The sequence below is a fragment of the Bombus fervidus genome, chromosome 6, assembly GCF_041682495.2.
Source record: "Bombus fervidus isolate BK054 chromosome 6, iyBomFerv1, whole genome shotgun sequence".
NCBI lineage: Eukaryota > Metazoa > Arthropoda > Insecta > Hymenoptera > Apidae > Bombus > Bombus fervidus.
The window spans coordinates 16,322,025-16,343,399 of record NC_091522.1 but is presented as its reverse complement, the minus strand read 5'-3'; the positions used below and the strand labels follow the sequence as shown (position 1 = coordinate 16,343,399).

At 38.4% G+C, this 21,375-nt stretch overlaps 1 protein-coding gene and 1 long non-coding RNA gene across 5 annotated transcripts in view; one reads left to right on the top strand and one right to left on the bottom strand.

Annotated features, from left to right (window-relative positions):
- The window catches only part of Stum (mechanosensory transduction mediator stumble), a 25,977-nt gene extending 18,506 nt beyond the window's left edge, over positions 1-7,471 (top strand). For all 4 annotated transcript variants that reach the window (XM_072005173.1, XM_072005171.1, XM_072005174.1 and 1 more), the window contains 5 exons: positions 5,439-5,690; positions 5,878-6,094; positions 6,338-6,464; positions 6,572-6,766; positions 7,120-7,471. In XM_072005173.1, coding sequence (XP_071861274.1) covers positions 5,439-5,690; positions 5,878-6,094; positions 6,338-6,464; positions 6,572-6,766; positions 7,120-7,247 — 919 coding nt within the window. In that variant the 3' untranslated portion in view covers positions 7,248-7,471. The remainder of the gene's footprint in view (positions 1-5,438; positions 5,691-5,877; positions 6,095-6,337; positions 6,465-6,571; positions 6,767-7,119) is intronic.
- Positions 6,642-21,359, bottom strand: LOC139988144 (uncharacterized). Its single transcript, XR_011800035.1, has 2 exons — positions 8,156-21,359; positions 6,642-7,328 (listed from the first exon to the last, which is right to left on the bottom strand). It is a non-coding gene; the product is annotated as an uncharacterized lncRNA (long non-coding RNA).
- Between the last annotated feature and the right edge of the window lie 16 nt (positions 21,360-21,375).

The following is a 21,375-nucleotide window of genomic DNA, read 5'->3' as shown; positions in this document are numbered from 1 at the left end:
TAGATCCAATTTCTTTTACCAAGAGAAAGTCAAAGAAAGTCGCGGTGAATTCTCTTTCTATTTCTGCTCTACGTTAATTAAGGAGGAACATCGAGTTGCATAACTGAAATACGTTATCTCGTTTCACCTGGTTCCTAACAGTTGCGCAAAGTTCACAAAGGAAAAGAGCAATTAAAGAGATACATCGCGGTCGTTTCGTTTTCTAATATATCACGAAGGTATCCCCTGTTTCCTTTCTATTCAATTTTGATGCTGTTTGTAACTCCCAGTCCGATTAACTCCGCTCGTGTTAGCGTAATCCGACCGGTTCGGTTAAGCAAACAATTAACGCGGAGAAAGCGCGCCTCTCGTCTTTGCGAAATTTTTAGAAACAGCTCGCACGTACAATTACGCTTCTAACCTCATTGTGAATGCTACTTTCAACGAAACTTTTCATTTTTGATTCCTGTATTCCAACGATTTTTGTAATTTAATCGTTGAAAGTTATCGCGGCTGAAAACCCTCCTTAACGTAGACGTAAATTTCTTTATTTTAAACATCAAACAAATGCAATTGAATTCTTCTGCTTCTATGAGAAATCCAGAGCTACGAGAATGCACAGCACGCATAATACGCAAAAAGGTACAAAACTTGTGAATTAACGTACTCCTCGTGACATTCAGTGACGTAAATCCTCAAGACATAAATTTCTATAAAAGCTTGCAGTCTACGAATGATATTGCGTTGGTATTAAAAGAAAAAATTCCATTCCCAACTTTCACGGAAAATAATATAAAAGATTCTGAATTTATTCGGTCGCAAGGGAATCGGAGAGTCTGTTAAAAATTCTAAGACAAAGTACACAGGATTAACGGCCTAGTTTCCAGGGCAAAACGATGGCGAATCGCTGGTTTTGTCGGGCGCCACCGACGATTCTCCGCTCGCGACCAAGTGAAAGTAATAACAAGGTAATCATGTCGCTGAAAGTTCCTCGGAGGGTTAATGACGTCCTGGTTCGCGTACTCTATAAACTTTTAACTGCACGATTTTGGCGGTTCCGTGTCGTAATCGCTATGCGAATCGCTGCGCGGCTACGGTACGAACTTTCTGCCCGGGGCTGTGCCAACTTTTAATGGTTTTGCTTAACGCGTTGCACATCGATGGTCCGACAACCGTGTTGCACGCGTTCCATCCGCGTTGTCAGCAAATTTTCAGACAGATGTAGCTAAAACGTCCGTGAACAGCTTTCATCGTAGTGGGTCTAATTGTGATACGCGTAATTAACTTTTCGAGACTGCGCGTGAAAGCGAGTGAATCTTCTAATAATAAGAACGAAAACGATCGAATCTTTTTATGAAAAAACGTTAACGATAGAAATTTATGTGATGTTTCTTCCGCAAGAAATATATTCTCGTACGTGTAAAATATCGTAGCTAGAATATGCGAAAAATCAGTGACTATAACAGATGGATTATTGTGAAGCCTAGTAATTTATTATGTAACGTGACACAAAAATTTCTTACTTCACGAATTTATTCTTGTTATTTTATCTTCTTTGCTTTGATCTATCGTTGCATTATTCCGACTTATCAGTACATCAAATTACACATTTACGATAATTGCGCTGCTTTCTAGATTACAAACTACGAGCAAATGTTCAACGAATCGTAACGTCTTTCTTCTCGTCGATTAGTAGCTTTTACAAAAACATATTTTAGTCCTTCGATATGAGAACATTTACCATCGCTCTTTATCGGTTCTCGCATCTGCACCTTATAATCTCGCGATAACGTGGAACGTTAACACAACAGAGATACATCAAACAAATTATTTTTCCGCGGTGCAACTTTTATTCAGACTAATCTCAGAGATAATTTACATTTACTCCGCTTGTCCAGAGGTTTTATTTCGATTTGTTCGTTGCACGTAAACGGTCTGTTCTGCAACTTTGTAGTATGTTGTTCAACGTTCAGTGTCTCCTACGAGGTTTCCAAAAAGGATTAGGAAAATCGAATGCACTCGTATTTACGATTTCTATGGCGCTACGTGACCGAGTTTAGTACATCAGAACGCGCAGAATACAACGTTACATCAGATTTCGCATAATTCTCAGCACCGCATAATCATATGTTTTCTTACGTCACGGTTCCACAACTCGCCCTTTCGAAACATAGCTGTTATCGTTTGTGTTTTACGATCACGTAGAATTTTATTTTGGGATCGGCGATCGATCATAAAAAATTTCACGCTAAGAAAATGTTCTTTGCATGAAAATTGTATCTCGGAAGTGTGATGTGCAGCCTCGACATAGTTTCGAACTAAGTGGTGACACGTTTAACAGCATTTTGCAAACGCTTCGTTCGTCTCTCGTTTTCCTAATTTAGCCAACTCGTTCTTCGATATCAAATTGAGAATACCCATTCGTGAAATTGTTATAAGAGACGAATTCAGAGGAGAAGAGCAACGTAGAAACTTTTCTAACGATACGAGAAATTCTGTTTTACTTCTTGAATTCTTTTCTGCCGGTGTTAAAAAGTCTTCGAATTGATCTTAAACGAACTTTTTAAAGGAGAAAGTTCGCGTCCGATCCCTCAGGGTCTGCCGAGTAAAACTAAAGTTCGCACGCACATTTCGCAAGGGTGAAAATGGACGCAATTAAAAACTTGGCGCGATTGAAACTTTCGTCGCGGATCTACGTCTTGCGCGTCCATCGGTAATCGTAACACCGACATTTCGTAATTACGATCCTCCTTAACAGATCCATCTTCGTTCGTGCGAAAGAAACAAAGTACAGGACAGTCGTTAAAAGAGCGGGGTTGATCGACGAAGAGGAGACAGATGGTCAAACGAAAGAACCAACTACAAGGTAATAACTTCCTGAAGAAAGCGATGAATCATCTGCATAAGGATCGATGGTCGTCGAATTCTTTTGCACAAAATGCGACGTAAACGAGAAAAGGAGCCGAATCGTCCAATGTATGAAATCGGATAAAAAAGTCAAACTCGCGTATCCATCAAAAAAAATAATACATTTCTATAGAAAACGATGAAACGAACTTAAGCGAGCGACGTTCTTCGAAGCCAAAGAAACCGAAACAACCAAACGAGCCGTGAAGGAGAAAGGGAAATAGAGTCACAAATAATCGAGTCACGAGAGCGCCATGCGAATAAGAAGAAAAGAGGAAATCCCCGTGGAAAGGAGGGAGGAGGAAAGTGGTCGCGTGGGCGCCTTGAAAAAAAAAAAAAAGCGGCGATGTTAAGGTAAAGAACTTCAGCGTGGCCGGTATCGATTTCGCGGTCAACCGAAGCAAGTCGCGTTGTGGCTGGTCTCCTGTACGTGTAAGTAATGCAGTGTCGGTGGCGAAGGAGAAAATCTTTGCGTGACCGGCTCGCTGGCCAGCAACGGCTCGGCCACCCTCTTTGCCTCGCCACCCTTCGTCCTCCGAGGTCCGTCCAACCCCCGAAGACTGCGGCACCTGCAATCTTCGTGCGACACACGAGCCGAACCGCGATGCTCGTTCGCCGGCTTGAACCTCGCACAGAACTCGCCGTAGAATTTCTTCACGCGTACTCGTGTTCCTTTCGTATCGATCCACGAACCTCGAGATCATCCTCCGTTGTTATCTTCGTTCCCGTCTCGCCGTGAATTCGCCGCGTTTCCGCTCGGCTATCGATCACCGCATCGCCCTGTTGTACTTTAGACGGTCCAACGAAGAACGAGTAGAACTACGAACAGAGCAGGTAAGATATTTCTCTTCCGCGTACGTTCAACCTTCTGGTGATTGGCGAAGGGATTCGCAGATACTCGAAACAGAGAGGGTGCGAGTGGTAACACGTGAGAATTTGACGCGCGTTGTTCCATCGGTGATCGATGGCACTCTTCGCGTAATATCCTGTTGCGTAAATTTATTGGAACTGCGAATTCGTGGACGAATGGGTTGGAAATCGATCGACGTTTGCATCGTTTTGTAGTGGAAATGGAGGAGGTTCGATTTCGAGGTGATTAATTGCGGAGGTTCTATGGAAAGACGTAGGTGAAACGGTAGTTAACGGATAGATAATTCATTAAATCGCATACAAAGGATGTTTTTAATGTTCTTTATGATGCCATTGACAGTCGTTCTTTCGTTCTTTTGCTTTCGGTCGATCGAATACAGTTTAGTTTCTCAGTGGTTGCAGAAGTGTTATCGGTAATTTCAGTTACTTTCGTAGTTCTTCGATTTTAAAAGTAGGTTTCTCGAGAATAGATTTGCACGGAGGAAGAATCTTCGCGTTAAAACGAATCGAATTTACCGAACGCTTCAGCGTATGCGTGTCTCGTGCGCGGCGAACGTGTCTGACTAGCGCGGTATACGTTCACTGGGAAACACTCGATGTCATCAGCACGGTGGAACACGCTCGCTCCAAATGTTGCCATTATAGGCTACAAATATAAATAATCAGACTGCGGACATTTTTGCGTTTACAGAAAATCGAAGGGTGTAATATATATGAAATATTCAAAGTAAATATTCGCTATAATATTTAGCCAGCAAATCTCTATTTAAGTTTGTCTAGCGATATAAAATTGCACGAATACCCACGGATTGAACGTTACTATTAATAAATTCCTCCGTCGTATAAAAAGAAGAAATGCTGTTTTTCAGAGCGCTAGTAGAAAATTGCATTCGCGTTAAATATTAACTGTCCTGGTATTAACTTAACGCTTAGCAGATGGAAACTGTGCTCAACCTTTCGATTCTAAAACCTACACGAGAAGAAGAACCGGTATCGCACACAGTTTTTAAATATCATTTAAAACCATTTTAAATATCAACTAGCCTAATACCGACAAATCAGTCAACTTCGGAAATCTCTCTGATCCCCAAACGCATAAAAAAAGAAGAATCAATATCTTCCACGGTGTTGATCTTACATTAGGTTGTCCGAAAAGTGTCTTTCTTTTACAGCAAACATAAAACCTAATCTGTCGAACGTTGTGATCTTTATTTTGATAGAACAAAATGGATCGTACGTAATTCGATGAAATAATATAAAACGGAAAACGTGCATCGATTATTTCCTCATAAAACGAAAGAAACTTTTCGGACGACCTAATATAATACACCACGTCACTCGCAATATCGACAAATCGCTGAAAGTGCAGTCAAAGTCGAAGGAAACAAAAGCCTACTAATTCGAAAATTAAACAGCACTCGATCCCTCGTTCGCCAATTCCATCCTGCGGAATCAACTTCACCTCGACCTACATTCAGCCTCTCGCGAGTATCCTTGAAGAATACGACGGCTGCCAAGTGGAAAGTAGCGCTGGTCTCGATCGTTTGATCGCGTCACGATCCATCGACGCCTGTCATTCTCTTCTTAATCGACGCCGAAGGCCCCTTTATCGCGCCGAATCGATCGAACAGCCTTTTTTAATAATGCTAACAGCACGGGGCGCGGCTGCCCTTCGATTACAGGGTACTGGCAGCGGCGAACGGCGTTGGCGAACGTGCCCCTGACAGGCTTCTTACGCGCTGGAAGAGATCGCTGAGTCGTTGCTGCGAGTGTTGTCCGAGAATGAGGTGCTTGGCGTGTCGTACGGATCCCAAGGGTCTTACCTGGCCCGGAAACCACGCCAGGAGCACTACGTTAGTGGACAGGAACGAGCAACCCCTGGCAAGGGACAATGTGCCTGCTGGCTGTTGGCCTAAATTCAAGAATAGATGCAGGTACGAGAGCTATGGTCTTTTTTTATCGTTTTGGATATTCTTGAGGGAGATTCTTTACATCAAATTGAATTATATATAGAATGTATTAGCAGTGGAACTATCGGAACGATCAAGACGATTGTTCAATTATTAAATTCAATTCGATTATTAGATTATCAAACTGTGATATTTGTCTTGCTTGTATTAGATGCAAACGACTGAAGGAAATGAAATGTTGCTCAAAAAGATCGAGAGTCGCGCCGGCCGAGGCTACAGTCTGCTGTCCTCCGGAAAGAAGATTCGGCGCTATTTGCCGCCGTTTGTTCGGCAACTGCAAATGCAAGCGGAACGCTGATGCAGAACACGCAAGAAACATACGTGCCAAGCACAGTCTTACCAGCGTAGCACCGCCCCCGTTATCGGAGGTAACGCACGAATGAAAAATAAAACAGCAGGGAGTAACCGGAAGATTTAAATTTAAAATTCAGAATTTTAATAAAAGATATTAAACTCTTAAGTTTGAAATTTACAATTTTAATAAGAGATATTAAACTCTAAACTTGTACATTTTAATACGAGATATTAAATCCTTAAATTTTTAATTCTAATAAAAATTGAAATATGTCGATGTCGTCTAACGATTCTCTTTTCTTTTTATCCAACGATAGGAACCAAAAGCTAAAATACCGGATGTCCTGGTGGAGCACAATTCCCTGATGCGTGGCGCTATTCCTTGTCTGCCAGTTCCTCTTGCTTGGTTTTGTCTCGTGTGGAACGTTCTACTGCCTGGCTCTGGTAAGTAATATCTTACCGGTTAAAAGAAAAAAAAAAAAAAAAAAAAAAGAGGAAGAATAAGAAAATTTCTAAATAAAACAATAAAATGGAAAAACGTTATATTTCAGGCACGGTATGGAGTGGGATTTTCAATTTGTGCGCCGGGCAACCGAGATTCTCGGCGGTGGCTGGAGTGAAGTCGAGACTAGGCGCGTTCGTTGTGAACCTGATGGTCGGGGTGGGTCAATTATTCACCGTTTTATTCTGCCTAGTTGGGTGGGGCTGGAGCATTTGGTGGGGCGTCACTTTGGTCCGTTTAGCGAGTAAGTAATATTAACCATCGATCCAAAATCAACTGAATCGTTCCGTGGTAGATAAACCAAGGAATTTCGTGTTCTCTTAATGAGTCGTAATTCAGTCGTGGAAAAAATATGATGTCCACGTTAAAAATGGATTTAACCTCGTTCTTTCCAAGAAGGAGCAACCACTTTCCGAGATAAGAGAAAATTAAACTTCTATAATTTAACGTGCGATTCGCTTAAAGAACTCTACTCTTTCTCTCGTCACTTCTCTTCCTCGTAATATTACCTATAATTGAACTATAGAATAGAATAACTAGATTTGACAAGGTGCAGTTATTTTTATTTTAGATAAATAAATGTTTTTGTTTTTGAAGGGAAGTACAAGAGGTTCAAGGCTTCCGAAGCAGCCAACAACGATCCGGAAGCGAGGGGTGGAGAACCAGCGGCTCTGCCCCCCGGTGTACCGAGTCACGTGTTGAGAGGGGTGGAACGGGCGCGATAACCGAAGTCCTCGCCAACAGATTCCGCGGGAACGTTTTTATATTTCGTCTTAGCGATTCTTCACTACGTGCCTTCCCGAAAGCTGCGAACAGAAAACGAAACTTTTTTTCGCTTGGTGGACTCGTACGCTAAGGATCCGTTTAAAACAAAAGAGAAGACAAAATAGAAAAGCGAAGAATTTTTTCCACGGTCCATGGATCATTGTACTTTTACCAAATCGATATATAGAAAATACATCGGACGACGCATGTAGCTTTGTTTCGCGGTAAATGAAATTCGAGGCAATTTTCTCGTCGAAAAATTAATTCGCGAAAGGAGAATAACATTGGTACAGAAACATAAAAATGGAAAAGAAAACACAGAGAAGAAATAAAAAAAAACGACGTTACGTGGTTGTTCGCGATCGAGGAACGAAACGAAGTTCTCGGAAATTAATCGCTTTCAGTGAAAGCATACCTATTCGTGGCGTTCTTTCAAAATGTACTCGTTGCGTCGAACGGAAATTGCTTTTTATTTTCGCTCGTCCTTTCTTCCGTGCTCACAGCGACGATACAGCGTTTTTAGTCTTTTCTTTTTTTTCTTTTTCTCCATTTATTGTATTTTTATTCCGAAATGAGAATGTCGAACAAACGTTTCGCGATAGAAATCAAAGAAGAAAGACAAAGCATGTGACCTTACTCACTCTCTCTCTCTCTCTCTTTCTCTTCCTCTCTCTCTCTCTCTCTCAGCCTCGTTCAAAGGTATTTTTCTTTCCTACGTCGATGGAATAAATACGTTTTGAAAAAACGCACTTTATATTTTTACAAGCGCAACACATATTATATGTATACATACATTCATATATTCAACTATCCGACTTATTCAACTTACAACTAAAAATCCTTGTAAATATGAAAATATATTACTTACATCGGTTTTTAATCTAATCGCTGCTTCTGGAATTGTTCCCTCCTTTATATCCCTTAATCGCAGTGTAGAGAAGGTTCTATGGTATTTTGTTTCTTTTTTCTTTTTTTTATCATTTTGAACTATAGACAATAGCATATATGGTTTAGTACAATATCCGATTATTGTCGCAGTGAATTTTTCGTTCGAAGACTATATAAGCTTCTATCGATCATCTGGAAAGTTTATTTAAGAATTACATTTAGCAAAAGCATCGAAGGAATATAACGAGTCCTACGTAGCATAGTGACGATTTAAAACAGATTTCCTGTGTGTTGCGTTTCGTCTGAATAATCCGTTGCAGTGTCGTGTGTTGTGGTCTAGTCCTGTGTAGTATAACTTTTCAGACGTGTAATTCATATTGAAAACGCTCTAAACACTTAGTCCGATTATTTCAATTCCATGGTGTCCAATCGTTTCGAACTTCAACTTGAACATTTTAGAAATATCGCATCTCGGAACCGCAACTCTACATCAAAAATTCAGAAAGCTCGAATTTTAACTTCCAATATTCTCGGCTCTCGACTTTCAAATTCCAAATCGTTTGTTTGGAAAATTTCGTTGCAGACTATCCGAAGGATGGAGATGTTTTATACTTTTTCTTCAAGGACCGTTCCATTAACATAAACTCAATAGAATATTTCCATACGAAACCACGCGCGAAGTGGATCTTCCGGTCGTAACACCACAGAATCTTAAATGGTTCTTTCGAATATTAAACAATTTCCACTGGATAACCGTGCGTAATCACTGCATGCGACAATGTAAAACGTGGAAACGAGAACATCGGTGGATGTTCGGTGGTTGATTTTCGTGCGACAGAAGAAGACAAGACACAAAACGGTCGACTGTTGAAAACGTGCGCATGCTTGCGGCCAAGATCTAGCGAATAAACTACTAATAAAAGCTCGCGCGAATCGATTGCATGCACAAGCAGCTCTATTTCAAGCAGTCCTTATCAAGATCTCGTTATTTTCGCTTTATCGAAGGACTCAACCGGCCCAGTCTAGTTTCTTTCAACGTTTTACGCGTTTCATCGCGATAGATACGCTCGCAGTTTGTCACCCTTAACGTGCAAATGTTTATCATGTTGATAGATGGTCGAATGGTCGAATCGATGTGACTTGGTGTGAGATCAGTTCAAAAAAAAAAAAAAAAAAAAAAAAAAAAATTGAAAAGGAAAAATAAAGTGATCGTGTATCGTGTTAGGAGAATTTGATGGTTTTAACCAAACAATACATATATTTGTACGGTATAATTTTTTAATAAGACCGTCTATGATAAACCGTGGATCGGTGTCGTTGGCTCGTGAATGACCTGTAACTGTTTGCGCTAGATTACTCGGTTTTAAAGTTCATTTCGTTCTAGTTTATACGCTATATTTTACTAAAGATCATTAATGTCATTTATCGTGTAAAATATAGGATACGAATTGAAATTAGATGCTCCAATTTCATTCGGATGCTTCTAATTAGATAATCCAATTCAAACTTTTACGATCATTTGTAACAATGTCAGTTGATGGTTAAATAAAGGATTAAATTTTAGATTACTTTTCCTCTTAATAACTTTAAACTCAATTAAAATTAAATACCTTTTGTCGAAGCAATTTCGAAAGTAATATTCGTAAGAAAGAAAGCATAATCGGATTAAAGAACATTTTTCTTTAAGCATTGGTTGAATTTGTAATTTGTTTCGACCAACACCGTACACGGGAAGTCACACGCGATCGTATGGAAATTCGATGTAATTTGTGGCAACGTTCTAAGCAATAAAGTGTTCGGATTTGTCGCGTATTTCCACTGGGGAATTGCACGAGTCATCTTATCGTGTGGCGTTTGCGCAACGATATTACGCGAAAATTGAAACACAATGTTGTTTCCACGACTTTCCACCACTTTGCTCTCGCCTTGGGAATTGTCAACGAAAAATAGAACAGTTGGAATTATGTGAGGCGCGTTGCATTGTATCCCTTTGTCTGCAAGCTGGTGGTGATTATGTGACAAAGATAGCGTAATTCAGTGTTGAAATTCTCAAACGAAAATGTCGAGAATTAATCTGTTTGGCTTTCATTCGGAAATATTTATTTTCTTGGCATTTCTACGGATTAGCAAGGAATATCTGTGAAGGATTTTCACGTTTCCTTTTGTTGTCGTCTCATATGGGAAATCGTGGGAATAAAATAGAACTAAAAGTTGTATTCGTAAACGACAAGGTAAATATTTATACTTGACGATGAAAAGTATTCGTTCGATGAAATTTCGTAACGAAACAATGACATTTGCACATCCGGTTGTAACAAACGTACGATAAATTAAAAAAAAAAAAAAAAATATTTGCTCGTAAAATGTATGACGATCGACGGAACGAATAGGAGCGAAATTTTCTCGATAAATTCGTTGTTTTACATTTCGCTTCAAACAACATTTTCGTGATAATTTAAACTTCGATTTAAAATTCAATTCCAACTAGATATACAGTATATTATTTAAAGCTTTCACATTTAAAACTTAATATTATCTATTTCGCGGAAATGATAAAAAGTATCTACGAACCGCGAAGTTCAACACGATTGAATCGGTCGTTTTGAAAACAGAATAAAAATCAAAAGTTCATCGATTACTCGCGTAACTATGTTTCTAAACAAATAACAATTTGCAAGTAATTTCTCTTCATTTTTTAAATATAAATCTAGCACAAAGAGATAGGAACAAAACTCGATGGAAAATCAGGTCTTTCTCGAAACGATCGATTCCATCCGTCAACCATAAAAAAGTAAACAATAACTTACAATAAACGAGGATCGAAAACAGAAATTAACAAACCATGGTCGTGAACCGGAGATGGCGATGGTTGACACACGGTATCATTTGCAAATCTCGGAGGGATTAAAATTATTGTATCTTTGAGTAGTAAAGGTATATATATATATATACACATATATATAGGTATATATACACATATATGCATATAATATGCATGGTATATGGTGTGGGTGTCAATGAATCGAGTCGCTGACGCTGAATATATTGAGTAGTATATGTTTTAATGATGTGACTCCATTAATATGTCAATATGCACAGGTAAATATTTCTTGTTATTATATAATAGAAGTGTTACAGTGTGTAATGTGATACGATAATAAATTTAATAATAATCATATTATAATTAAGAACTTAAAATAACTCTAAAGGGTAAACTACATCACTATCGGCTAGCGACTATTTAGCGATAATAATAGCCTACCATGTCTTTTACTAGCGGCGCTCAGTGAGTGTGCTCTTTTCATTATTCTTTCTTTTTTTTTTTTTTTTTTTTCTTCAACATACCTTTCATTCTTCTTTCTCTCTCTCCCTTTCTCTCCCACTCTCACATTCTTCCTCTCTCTCTCTTTCTCTCAACGTGTAATTATTATTCCTCTGTGCTCGATGTTCCTTTCGTACCTATGTTGTTCTCTCCCAAATATTCATTTCTTTTCTCTTTTTCTTTCATCATGTATTTCCTGTAACTCGTCGTTCGTTTCACTGCCTTTTTATCGTGTCCCTTGCAACCTGTCGCTTCTACAAACATCAACCGATTCATTCCAGCTGCTTTTCACGTCTCTGTCCACGTTCCCTCCGCCTTCTTTTCGCCCGCTCGCGAACGATATACCAGTCCGTATTCCCGGGTTTTCCTCGTCGATTACTCTCCCGCATCGTCCGACCATCCTAAAACCGTCCGATCGACGAATCTCTCGCCTACGATTGAAATAGAATGAACAGCAGCGTACGCGAGAAATTCTCCAACTACGTATCTATGATTTAGAATGATTTCTTTAAATACGCGTTTCGTTCGAAATATGCCCGCATCCTTTCAAACTTACATCCGACAAGAAGAACAGCAGAAGACAAACGTTAATAGGGATGATTTCGACAGCGGATTGTGAAAAGCGGTCTTCGTGAACAGAGAGCTCGAAGCAGGCATCGAATTCTCGCGTGTATTTTTTTTCTGTTTTCTTTTCTTTTCTTTTTCTTTTTTTTTTTTTTTTGGCCTGTTTCTCAATTATAGACACACGTGTACAAGCGTCCCACATACCTCTAGGACCGTGGTGTGTGAGCGTCGAATTCAGTGGATTGGTTAGCGAGATGTTCGCATAAAGAAATGAATGAATGAGTCAGACTGTCGGTGATCTTTTTATACATACACATACATAATAATCGTATATAAACATGAATGTGCGTGGATCGTGGATGGTTGTGCTGTTGTGTTCAGTGTGTGACGGTCTACGTATTTAAATGATTTTTTTTATCTCGTTCTTCCTTATTATTTGTTTTGCTATTTCGCTTGCTTTTTTTCGTTTCAGTTTCTTTTACTTTATACATGTGTATTCTTTTTGTTGGCGAGTGTACGTTTTATTCAAGTTTCAACGCGATTTTGTTTGTTTGTTTTTTTTTTTTTTTTGATATTTTGTTAAATACAAGCGGCGATGAAACAGGATCGAAAAACGTTAAAAATCGCGTTTGTCGCCTGGTTCATTCCGCCAGTAGTTCGTGCCACGATATTCTCTTCCGTGTTTGCCATTTGAACCTAAGGAAAAATCGTCTGGTCGTTCCTCGAGGGCCTCGCGTATCATGACGCGCTACTATTTGCTTTAACGAACGTCTTACAAAGTGCTACCCTGAAGCAGGAGCTCTGTGTCGCGTGAAAATCGCGGATACGATGTCGTCGAAAAGTGCCACTAGAAACGAGCTGTCACATCGTCGCGCGTGACTCTACCCATTTCTAACTTCTTTTAAATATTTTCTTCGATTCTAATAATTATCTCTCTACTACTTTTATTTTACCTTACTTTTTATTTTTTATACCTTAGTTTTTGGTCTCGTGATTTCCTCGTTTGCGACTAGTAACAACCGTTCTAGTGGACTTCGAGTTGAATGATTGAGATGAATTACTACAGGATTGCACGAAACGAAGAGGATACCTCGTGTTCCAATTAAGCTGCTATATAGCTTTGAAAAGCGAATCACGAACGATGCATGTTTTTATTGTTTAGTTTCTTTTTTACGATTTTGTTTATTCTCACCCTCTCTCTCTCTCTCTCTCTCTCTCTCTATCTATCTATCTATCTCTGTGGCTGTTATATTAATTCCTTTTTTTATATTTTCCGTTGGTTCTCCCGCTTTACTTTTCTACGATTCTATTTATTCTTCGTTTTGTTCGTTTATTTCTATATGTATACGAGTGTGGGAAACGACGCGGCTGGCACACACGACGACGGAAAATTCGGTCGAAAAGGGTAACAATTCCAGAACTAATGGGATTTCAATTATTTATATTTCATAATCAGTTTTTCTATATATATTTTCATTTCTTTTTTTCTTTCATATAGAATCTGTAGATAATACATTCTTGGCAAATCCGAAAAAACTGATTCCAAAATAGGAACAGATCATTGTGCGAACTATGTATACAGGGTGCAAGTTTTGTTTTTTGTTTTTTTTTTTTAATCTTCCTTCATTTCCGTATGTATCTTTTTTTTTTGTTGTTGTTTCTTTCTGTTTCACTGTTTCATTGGCTTTCTTGTTTAATATGTTGTGGTTATTGTTGCTGTATATCTTTATCTTTGTTACTGTTGTCGTCGCGAGAAACACACGTGCGTGTATATCGAATGAATTATTTCTTGCTCGAAACTATGTGTATCTATAGTAATATATATGCTGTTTCCTTTGCGCGCGTGGGTGTGTGTGTGTGTGTGTACGCGCGTGCGCGTGTGTATGTGAGTGTTTTAGCTTTCGTTCGTTTCGTATTTTTCTTTAATTGTTTGTTGTTTTCGTTTAATGCTTGTTTGTTTATTATCGTTATTATTTTATTTTATTTTTTTTTTTGGTTCAATCAGCATCTTTCTTTACTTTTTTTCCCATTATTATTTTTAATTTTTCATCTGAACGGTGGTACATTTGATAGGGTGCACAGGGCTGCTAGGCACAGATAATTGACTCGCAAATAACTCTTCAAACAACATTAGAGCGTACGACATACAAGTATTAATATACACATTACATCATTAATTATTATTATTATTTTTTTTTTTTATCCTTTTGTTTTCGTTTAAAGAGTAATCATATATTGGAGTGTGTCTGTCTGTCTGTGTCTCCTGTCTCTTCGCCGTTGTGTGAATGTGTCACCTCTTCGTTCGATGTGTGTTTGAATATCTACGATCGCTTCTACGTGTCGTATCTGATGTTTATCTTTCTTAATTTTCTAATGTCTCGAATGAACGTGCGCTGCGACATCACAGACTAATTATGGATGGTTAATGCTCGTATCCCGAGTATCGAGACTTATAAAACAAGGTCGTTTTACAACCACTGTAGATCACTGTAGTTGCGATTTTTCGACATTTTCTCGTTTCGCGATTTCTTTTAACATTGATAAAAGTTGGAAATATATATATATAATAAATATATATACGAAAGAAAGTTGATCACTAAAAGTATTCAAGAACGTTAAAATTTCAACGTACACTAGATTTAGAAATCACATTTCTAAATAACTTAAAATTCAAACACGTTGACGCTAAAATTTTCCCTGGAAAGTTGCAAAATTTATAATTAATCGATTAAGTTAATCAGGAAATTAAACTTAAAATATTCTGATCTGCACACTCGAAGATCGTCAACCTTGAGGAACATGGCGCCATCTTTTCCCTCCGTATCGATCCCGAAATCGTGACGATCCACGGGTGTCTCCGTGTGGCGAAACGAAACCTCGTTCAACGAAGAATAGCATTACCTATCCATCTTCGGCTATCTTGACGCAGTGCCTGGTTGTCGTGTTGGTCTTGGTGTATGTTCAATGACGTGCGATGGTGAGTGTTTGGTGAATGTATAATACGTGTACCGATGTCGAGTATTTCGAGTGTGTGATGTTGCTGATGCGTGTACAATCAATGTATAATAATGTATACAGTGTCAACAAATTCTTATTACAATCTAGTTTGTCTTTTGACGCAGCGATGGGAAGACAGAGCATAGAGACCCTTCTTGGCTCAGATGTACAATAACGAGGTGGATTATGTTCGTTTTTTTTTTTTTTTTCTTCAGTTTGGGAGGAGGAAATGAAAAGGAACGATGAAGAGGGATAGGAGAGGGGAGGGAATGATTTTGTTTCCTTTGATCTTTTTTTCAAAGGGAGAAAAGGGATAAATTTGGTATGTATAGCCTAAAATTTTCACAGCGTGTATAAACGAGACGCCGAAATAGAGACAAAAAGGGATAAGGGATGAGGGGGAAAGAAACGCGTATCATTGTTGAAAAGGGGACACGTTTCTAGGGTTAAACGTTTCGAAACATTGATATGGCGTATGGTAGTGCTTTTGGGATACGTAAGATTCTGATATGTGGGGCAGGTATATGTTACTTGGTAATACTTAGAGGGGAAGGAGGGATCGCTAAAAAGGTTACTGCGCTTTGGTTTGTTTTGTTTGGCCCAGAGCGGTTTCCGGTGTTGCAGCGAGAAAGAACGCGCGATTGCTTGATGCTTTATGGCACTCGAAGCTGCTTCCATCGAGTATATCCGGAAAGAAACCTCGGGCAACGATGTTTCAAACGTTGTTTACAGCGGCTTAAACAAACACTGGATATCGTAAGAAATAAAAAAAAAAAAAAAAAAAAAAAGAAACAGAGAGGGAAACGTTTAGGGAACATCATACTCGTGTTCTTTTCTTGTTATTGGAATTCTTCTCAGGCACGCTTCGAGTACTCGCAGGCATCAATGCATTCGATTAATTGCATAAAAATATAATTACTTGAAACGTGGTAAGTCGCGAGATCGGAGCGACCGCTTCGAGACTTATTCGAGATATCGACGTTAGCACAGGTACTTGTTCTTTCTCTTGTTCTTTTATTCTTTTTCATTTCTATCCTGGTCGCAGATACGGACGAGCGTCATTTTTCTTTTTCCCCTTTCGCTTTCGTTTTCGATCAGCGATGCAACATTAATATTTGAAAACAGTAAAATGGTCGAAAGGATCTCGCGTGGCCGCGTCGCTCGGATATCGCAACGAACGAGAGCAACGAGCCTTCTTGCGAACAAAAGAAATCAAAGCGCACCCGGCAGTAATACCTTTTTTCGCAATACTATTAATCAATAACAATATTAACGATATGTACCTACTCTCCAATCTACCTAACATTACCTAACTACAAACATTAAACCTAACGCTTTTAAACGCAATATCGATCGTCGTAACATTACTTAATTCGTTCCAATTTTCACAAAATTGGAACTATAAATAATAATTAATTAATTATAATAATAATTAATAATAATTAATAATAATAATAATAATAATAGTAATAATCATCGTCGTCATCACCATCATCATCGTAATCATCATCATCGTCGTCGTCGTCGTCATCGCGATAATACTAATCAATCATAATTACACACTCAATCGTCGATATATAATTGAAATTCTCATGCGAACTGCAAATATATACATACAGATGGGATATGTATTTTCGTGTTTTAAGACTCAAAACCGAACGTGTTTATCTTTTTCTTTCTATCCTTCTTTCATCTCTTATTTTTTTTCACACGCACACACTCTCTCTCCCTCTCTCTCTCTCTCTCTCTCTCCTCCCTTTCCCTCTGTCGATAATTAATAATCGACACACATGACTTTACTCTCACTCTCTCCCTCTCTCTCTTTCTCTCTCGCTTTACAACCTCGTAAATTTCATATTGTTCTTTTTTTTTTCAATTTTCTTTTCTTCCTTTTTTTTTTTTTCTTTAAACTTTCGAGTGTATATTTTAATTTTGCTTTATCTCTTATCGTCGGTGTGTGTATGTGTGTATTTGTGTGTATGTTTTACACGGTGCTATTTAGACGCTATCTGAAATACTGTATCGTTACAGACTCTCTACACGCTACAATTATAATTTGATTTTTTTGTACATACAGAAGAATCTCTCTCTGTTCCAGCGGGAATATTTATCGTCGGAGGACGAACACACACATGTACGCACGCACACACACAGATATACATATATATATGTGTATATATATATATATATTTCTCTTATATTTATAATATACACACACGACCTGGATTCCGGACGACGCGCGCTTTCTCTCCATTTTTGTACACTTTTGTCATTTCCGTGTTCACTCATTCGAAGAAACGAGACGATATCATTTTAACGGCAAATTGCTGCGTGCTACGTGTTTTTTCTTTTTCCGTTTCATTTTTGTCACACGAGCGAGCGTTCACAGACAGAGCGAAGTTATTAAGAAGCTATGTACAAGCCGAGCCGAAACAATACGATCGCTAACGTTTCACGGCGCGTTCTGCGCAATTGCCTCGTCGTCCGGAACGCGACCGCGGCGCGTCTTTTATATTTTTCGTCGAGCCTCCGAAGAGAAAGATCGAAGAAAAGAACGAAGGACTGGGAAAAAATCCTTCGCTCGTGGAAGCTCGTCGTCCTCCGATGGAACAGCACAGCGATCGTTCAGAACTCTGTGTGTGTCTTTAAATTTAACCCTTCCGCCGTCGGTCGATCTAGGCGCAACGTCTTCGAACAGACAAGCAACTACCGCTTTACAAACTGTTGTTTCGCCTCCTAACACGCTTCGAACGAGATAGCGGTCGCGATTTTTTAGCTTTGTTTACGTTTTACGGAGGATTCTCCGCGTGTACGTGTATCCGCTTTCTAAAGCACGCACGCTCCGAGATACACGCTGCTATACACGGCCATTCTGTATTAAAGATTTTTACACGGATGCCCGGCTCACGATCGTATAACCGGAGGATCGTCGTCGTGTCTAGAATTACGTGCACACGCGTTCCTACGAGGTACAATTTAGCAGCCATTCGGTCTAATCGATGAAGAATATAACGCACGACGGTGGGAAGAGCTAAATGTAAAGTGCTAATGATAATAATAATAGTAGTAGTAGTAGTGGTAGTAGTAGTAGTACTAGTAGTAGTAGTTGATAGCAGAGTGAACCTTCCGTTCGTCGCGAAACGTATGAAGAGAAGAACAGAAAACGAAAAGAAAAAAAAAAATAAAAAAAAAAATATAGGGAGACATCGCGAGGGAATATTACTCTGAAAGATTGTTGCTTGCTTAGTTCTTTGCTTTTGTCCAGTGTTGCACATAGAAATACACAGCACGGGGAAAACGTGTGGTTTTCTTTCATTGTTTTTTTTTTTTTTCGTTTTTTTCCCATTTTTTTTTTTTTATCAAGTGTTCGTTGTTAAACATGTATACTAGCGTAAAATTTACTTTACCACACACGCTCATCATGTACAGGTAAAGTGTCAGAAAATAAGCGACAGTCTGGCATGCGTGCTTGACCTCTCAAATACAATACGCTTTTTTATACTTTACTTATGTACTGGTTTGTTTCTTTTTTTTTTTTTGCTCCTTAGATTCAACCATTTTTTCATCTGTCTTAATGGGTTTTCACTCTCGCAAAACTGTGTACCTAAAGTACATCACACCGGAGTGGAATTCGCATCAGGAGGGTATCGTTCGGCCGAGCTATTATTCTTTTTCGTCGAAACGAGACGACGTGCCTAACACGCAATTCCTTAAAAGCGAAGGTGCATCCGGTACTTTATGTTTCGCTTTATTTTATTTGCTCCTTCTCAAAGTGTTTCTCGCGTAACTCGGTTCGTTTGAAAGCTTTTAATAACTTTCTATATCGTAAGAGGATAACATATCGCGCGACCGAAGTTTGAGAAAACGAACAAACGTTATTGATATCTAAAAAAAATGTGAAAAATGGAGGAGGTAGAAAAATTAAGAGAGATATATAAGAAAGTCGAATAATGATTTTGCATATAAATTCATACTTGAAGAATTACTCTTCAATGTTTCTTATCGAACAAAGGGAAAATAAAATCGGATCTTACGTTCGATCTAACGACACAAATTTTTCTAATAGTTTGTCACATATCGGCATACGAATTTATGAAACGATACACTCTTGATTTAAATATGCCATTCTCCGCAAATCACATTTAATATGTATATATGTATTATATATATATATATATATGCGTGTGTTTGCGTATGTTGTGTGTATAATATATATACATATATCTACAAAACGTTATGATATGATTACAAGTCCTAAATTCTTAAATCTATTTCTTTTTTCCTTTCTCCTCTTTACCTTACGCGTTAGGTCCTGCTCACTATTTTAAAACAAAAATTCCCAAATATTTTTCATCGTCGGATAAAATAACGATACAACTGTTTACTCTCTACCATAAAACCTAATTTCTTTGTAATCCTATATGTATATATAATTACACAATAGAAAGAGAGACGAAGAGGAGAGAGAGAGAGAGAGAGAGAGAGAGAATTATAGTAAAATCGTTAGTATTATTACCGTTGTTATTATTATTCGTAATAACACTAATAGTAGCAATAACAATGACGATTTTACTATAATTCATAGTAAAAAGTACGATAATGTGATGTAAAAACAACTTTACAGTTTTTCGACACGTGGTCGCTTAAAAAACAAGACGGAAGAGAAAGAAATATAATATCTGCAAATCGTGGAACAGAATACAACATTTATCGTGAACAGGAATCGAAAAACAATAAACGAACGATCACTGTCGTCAACGCAACGATCATCGAGCACATCGTTTTAATCATAGTGCATCTTCTTTGTTTGTTTGCTTAAATTGTTCTTTGTTTTCTCATCTCGTTTTTCGTAATTTTTTACCTTAGTACCTTTGTCACTCTCTTTTTATCTTTTTCTCTCTTTCACTCTCACTATCTATCTCTCTCTCTCTCTCTCTCTTTCTCTCCCTCGTGCACACACACACACTCTCTCACTCTCTCTCTCTCTCTCACTTGCATCGATATACACCTATACGTATCACTCTACGATTGATAAACAATCTTTTCCATTTTTCCAAATGAGAAACTCCGGTTTAACCTTCTCCACAATCTCTCTAAATTTGCTTTATCGTAATCCTTGTCTTGCATTCTTCTTCTCGTTTATCTCGACACTCGATAGTCTCGATCCTCGCTTTTGTGTACTGAGCCTCTTAAAACGATGTACAACTTATCCTCTAGTTGTATTGTAACAAATATTGCCTCGAATATAAACACCTTTTTTTTTCCCTTAATTCCCTTATTTAAGTTTATAATTCTCGTTATTATATATTTTCTTTTTTTTTTCTTTTTTTGTTTGCGTAAGTTAGGTCTCTCTCTCGCGATCAATGGACAAAAACGGCGGCTATCTTCTTTCTCTCTCTGTCTCTCTCTCTCTCTCTCTCTCTCCCACTCTCTCGCTCTCTCGCACTCATCCTTTTAAAAAGAGGGGTAAACCAACGCGTTTAGCCCTTTTTCTTCTCCCACTTGTTTGTTTGTATTTTGTTTTATTTCTTATTATCTTACGTTACATATGGCCGAGTCAAGTCTCTATCATCATTTTTTGTTTTTTATTTTTTATTTTTTTACATTTATTTAGAGTAATCATTTGGTTCACTTCGAGAAAACACAACTTATTACCTTTATATGTACTTGTATTATTATTATTATTATTATTTTGCTTTAACCTTACGCTTTTTTTCGCATTTTTTTTATGCACTTTTTTTTGTTTTATTTCTTAAATCGGAGATCTAAAACCTTTCTTATAAAAACGCCCCCCGGCCCGACAAAATATTGCCGTGGGACCACTAATATATATTGTGTGTCGTCGACTTCATTGTATTCATATAAAATTCAATTCACAGTCCGCGATCTGATCAATAGTGTACGAGCGTTTGAAGAGAATAAAACCTTCGTTCGTTTGGCTTTCCTCTTTTTCTCTTCCTAGCTCTGTATTTCTTCTTTTTTTCTGCTTTCTTTTAACATTTCCATCTTTCTATAGCAGTGCACTGGTATCGAGTCGACGTCGCAACCTGAACACTACAGCTCGGGCGGACTTTCGGTTTCTCGTTCTTTTCTCCTCCGCAATTCCATCCTTATCTCGCGTATCGTCGAGGAAGCAGGAGACATCAACGATTTCCCATTCTTCCGATCGATAAATACGAACGTCTTTCTTCCCATCCTTTGCCCCCTCTCCCCATCTTTTACTTCCATTTTTCCTTTAATCGTTTTCCTCCTCCAAAAACCGAGACTCGCGAGAAGCTTCCTCGTACGACACGAAAAGAAGAACCGCGAGCATCCAT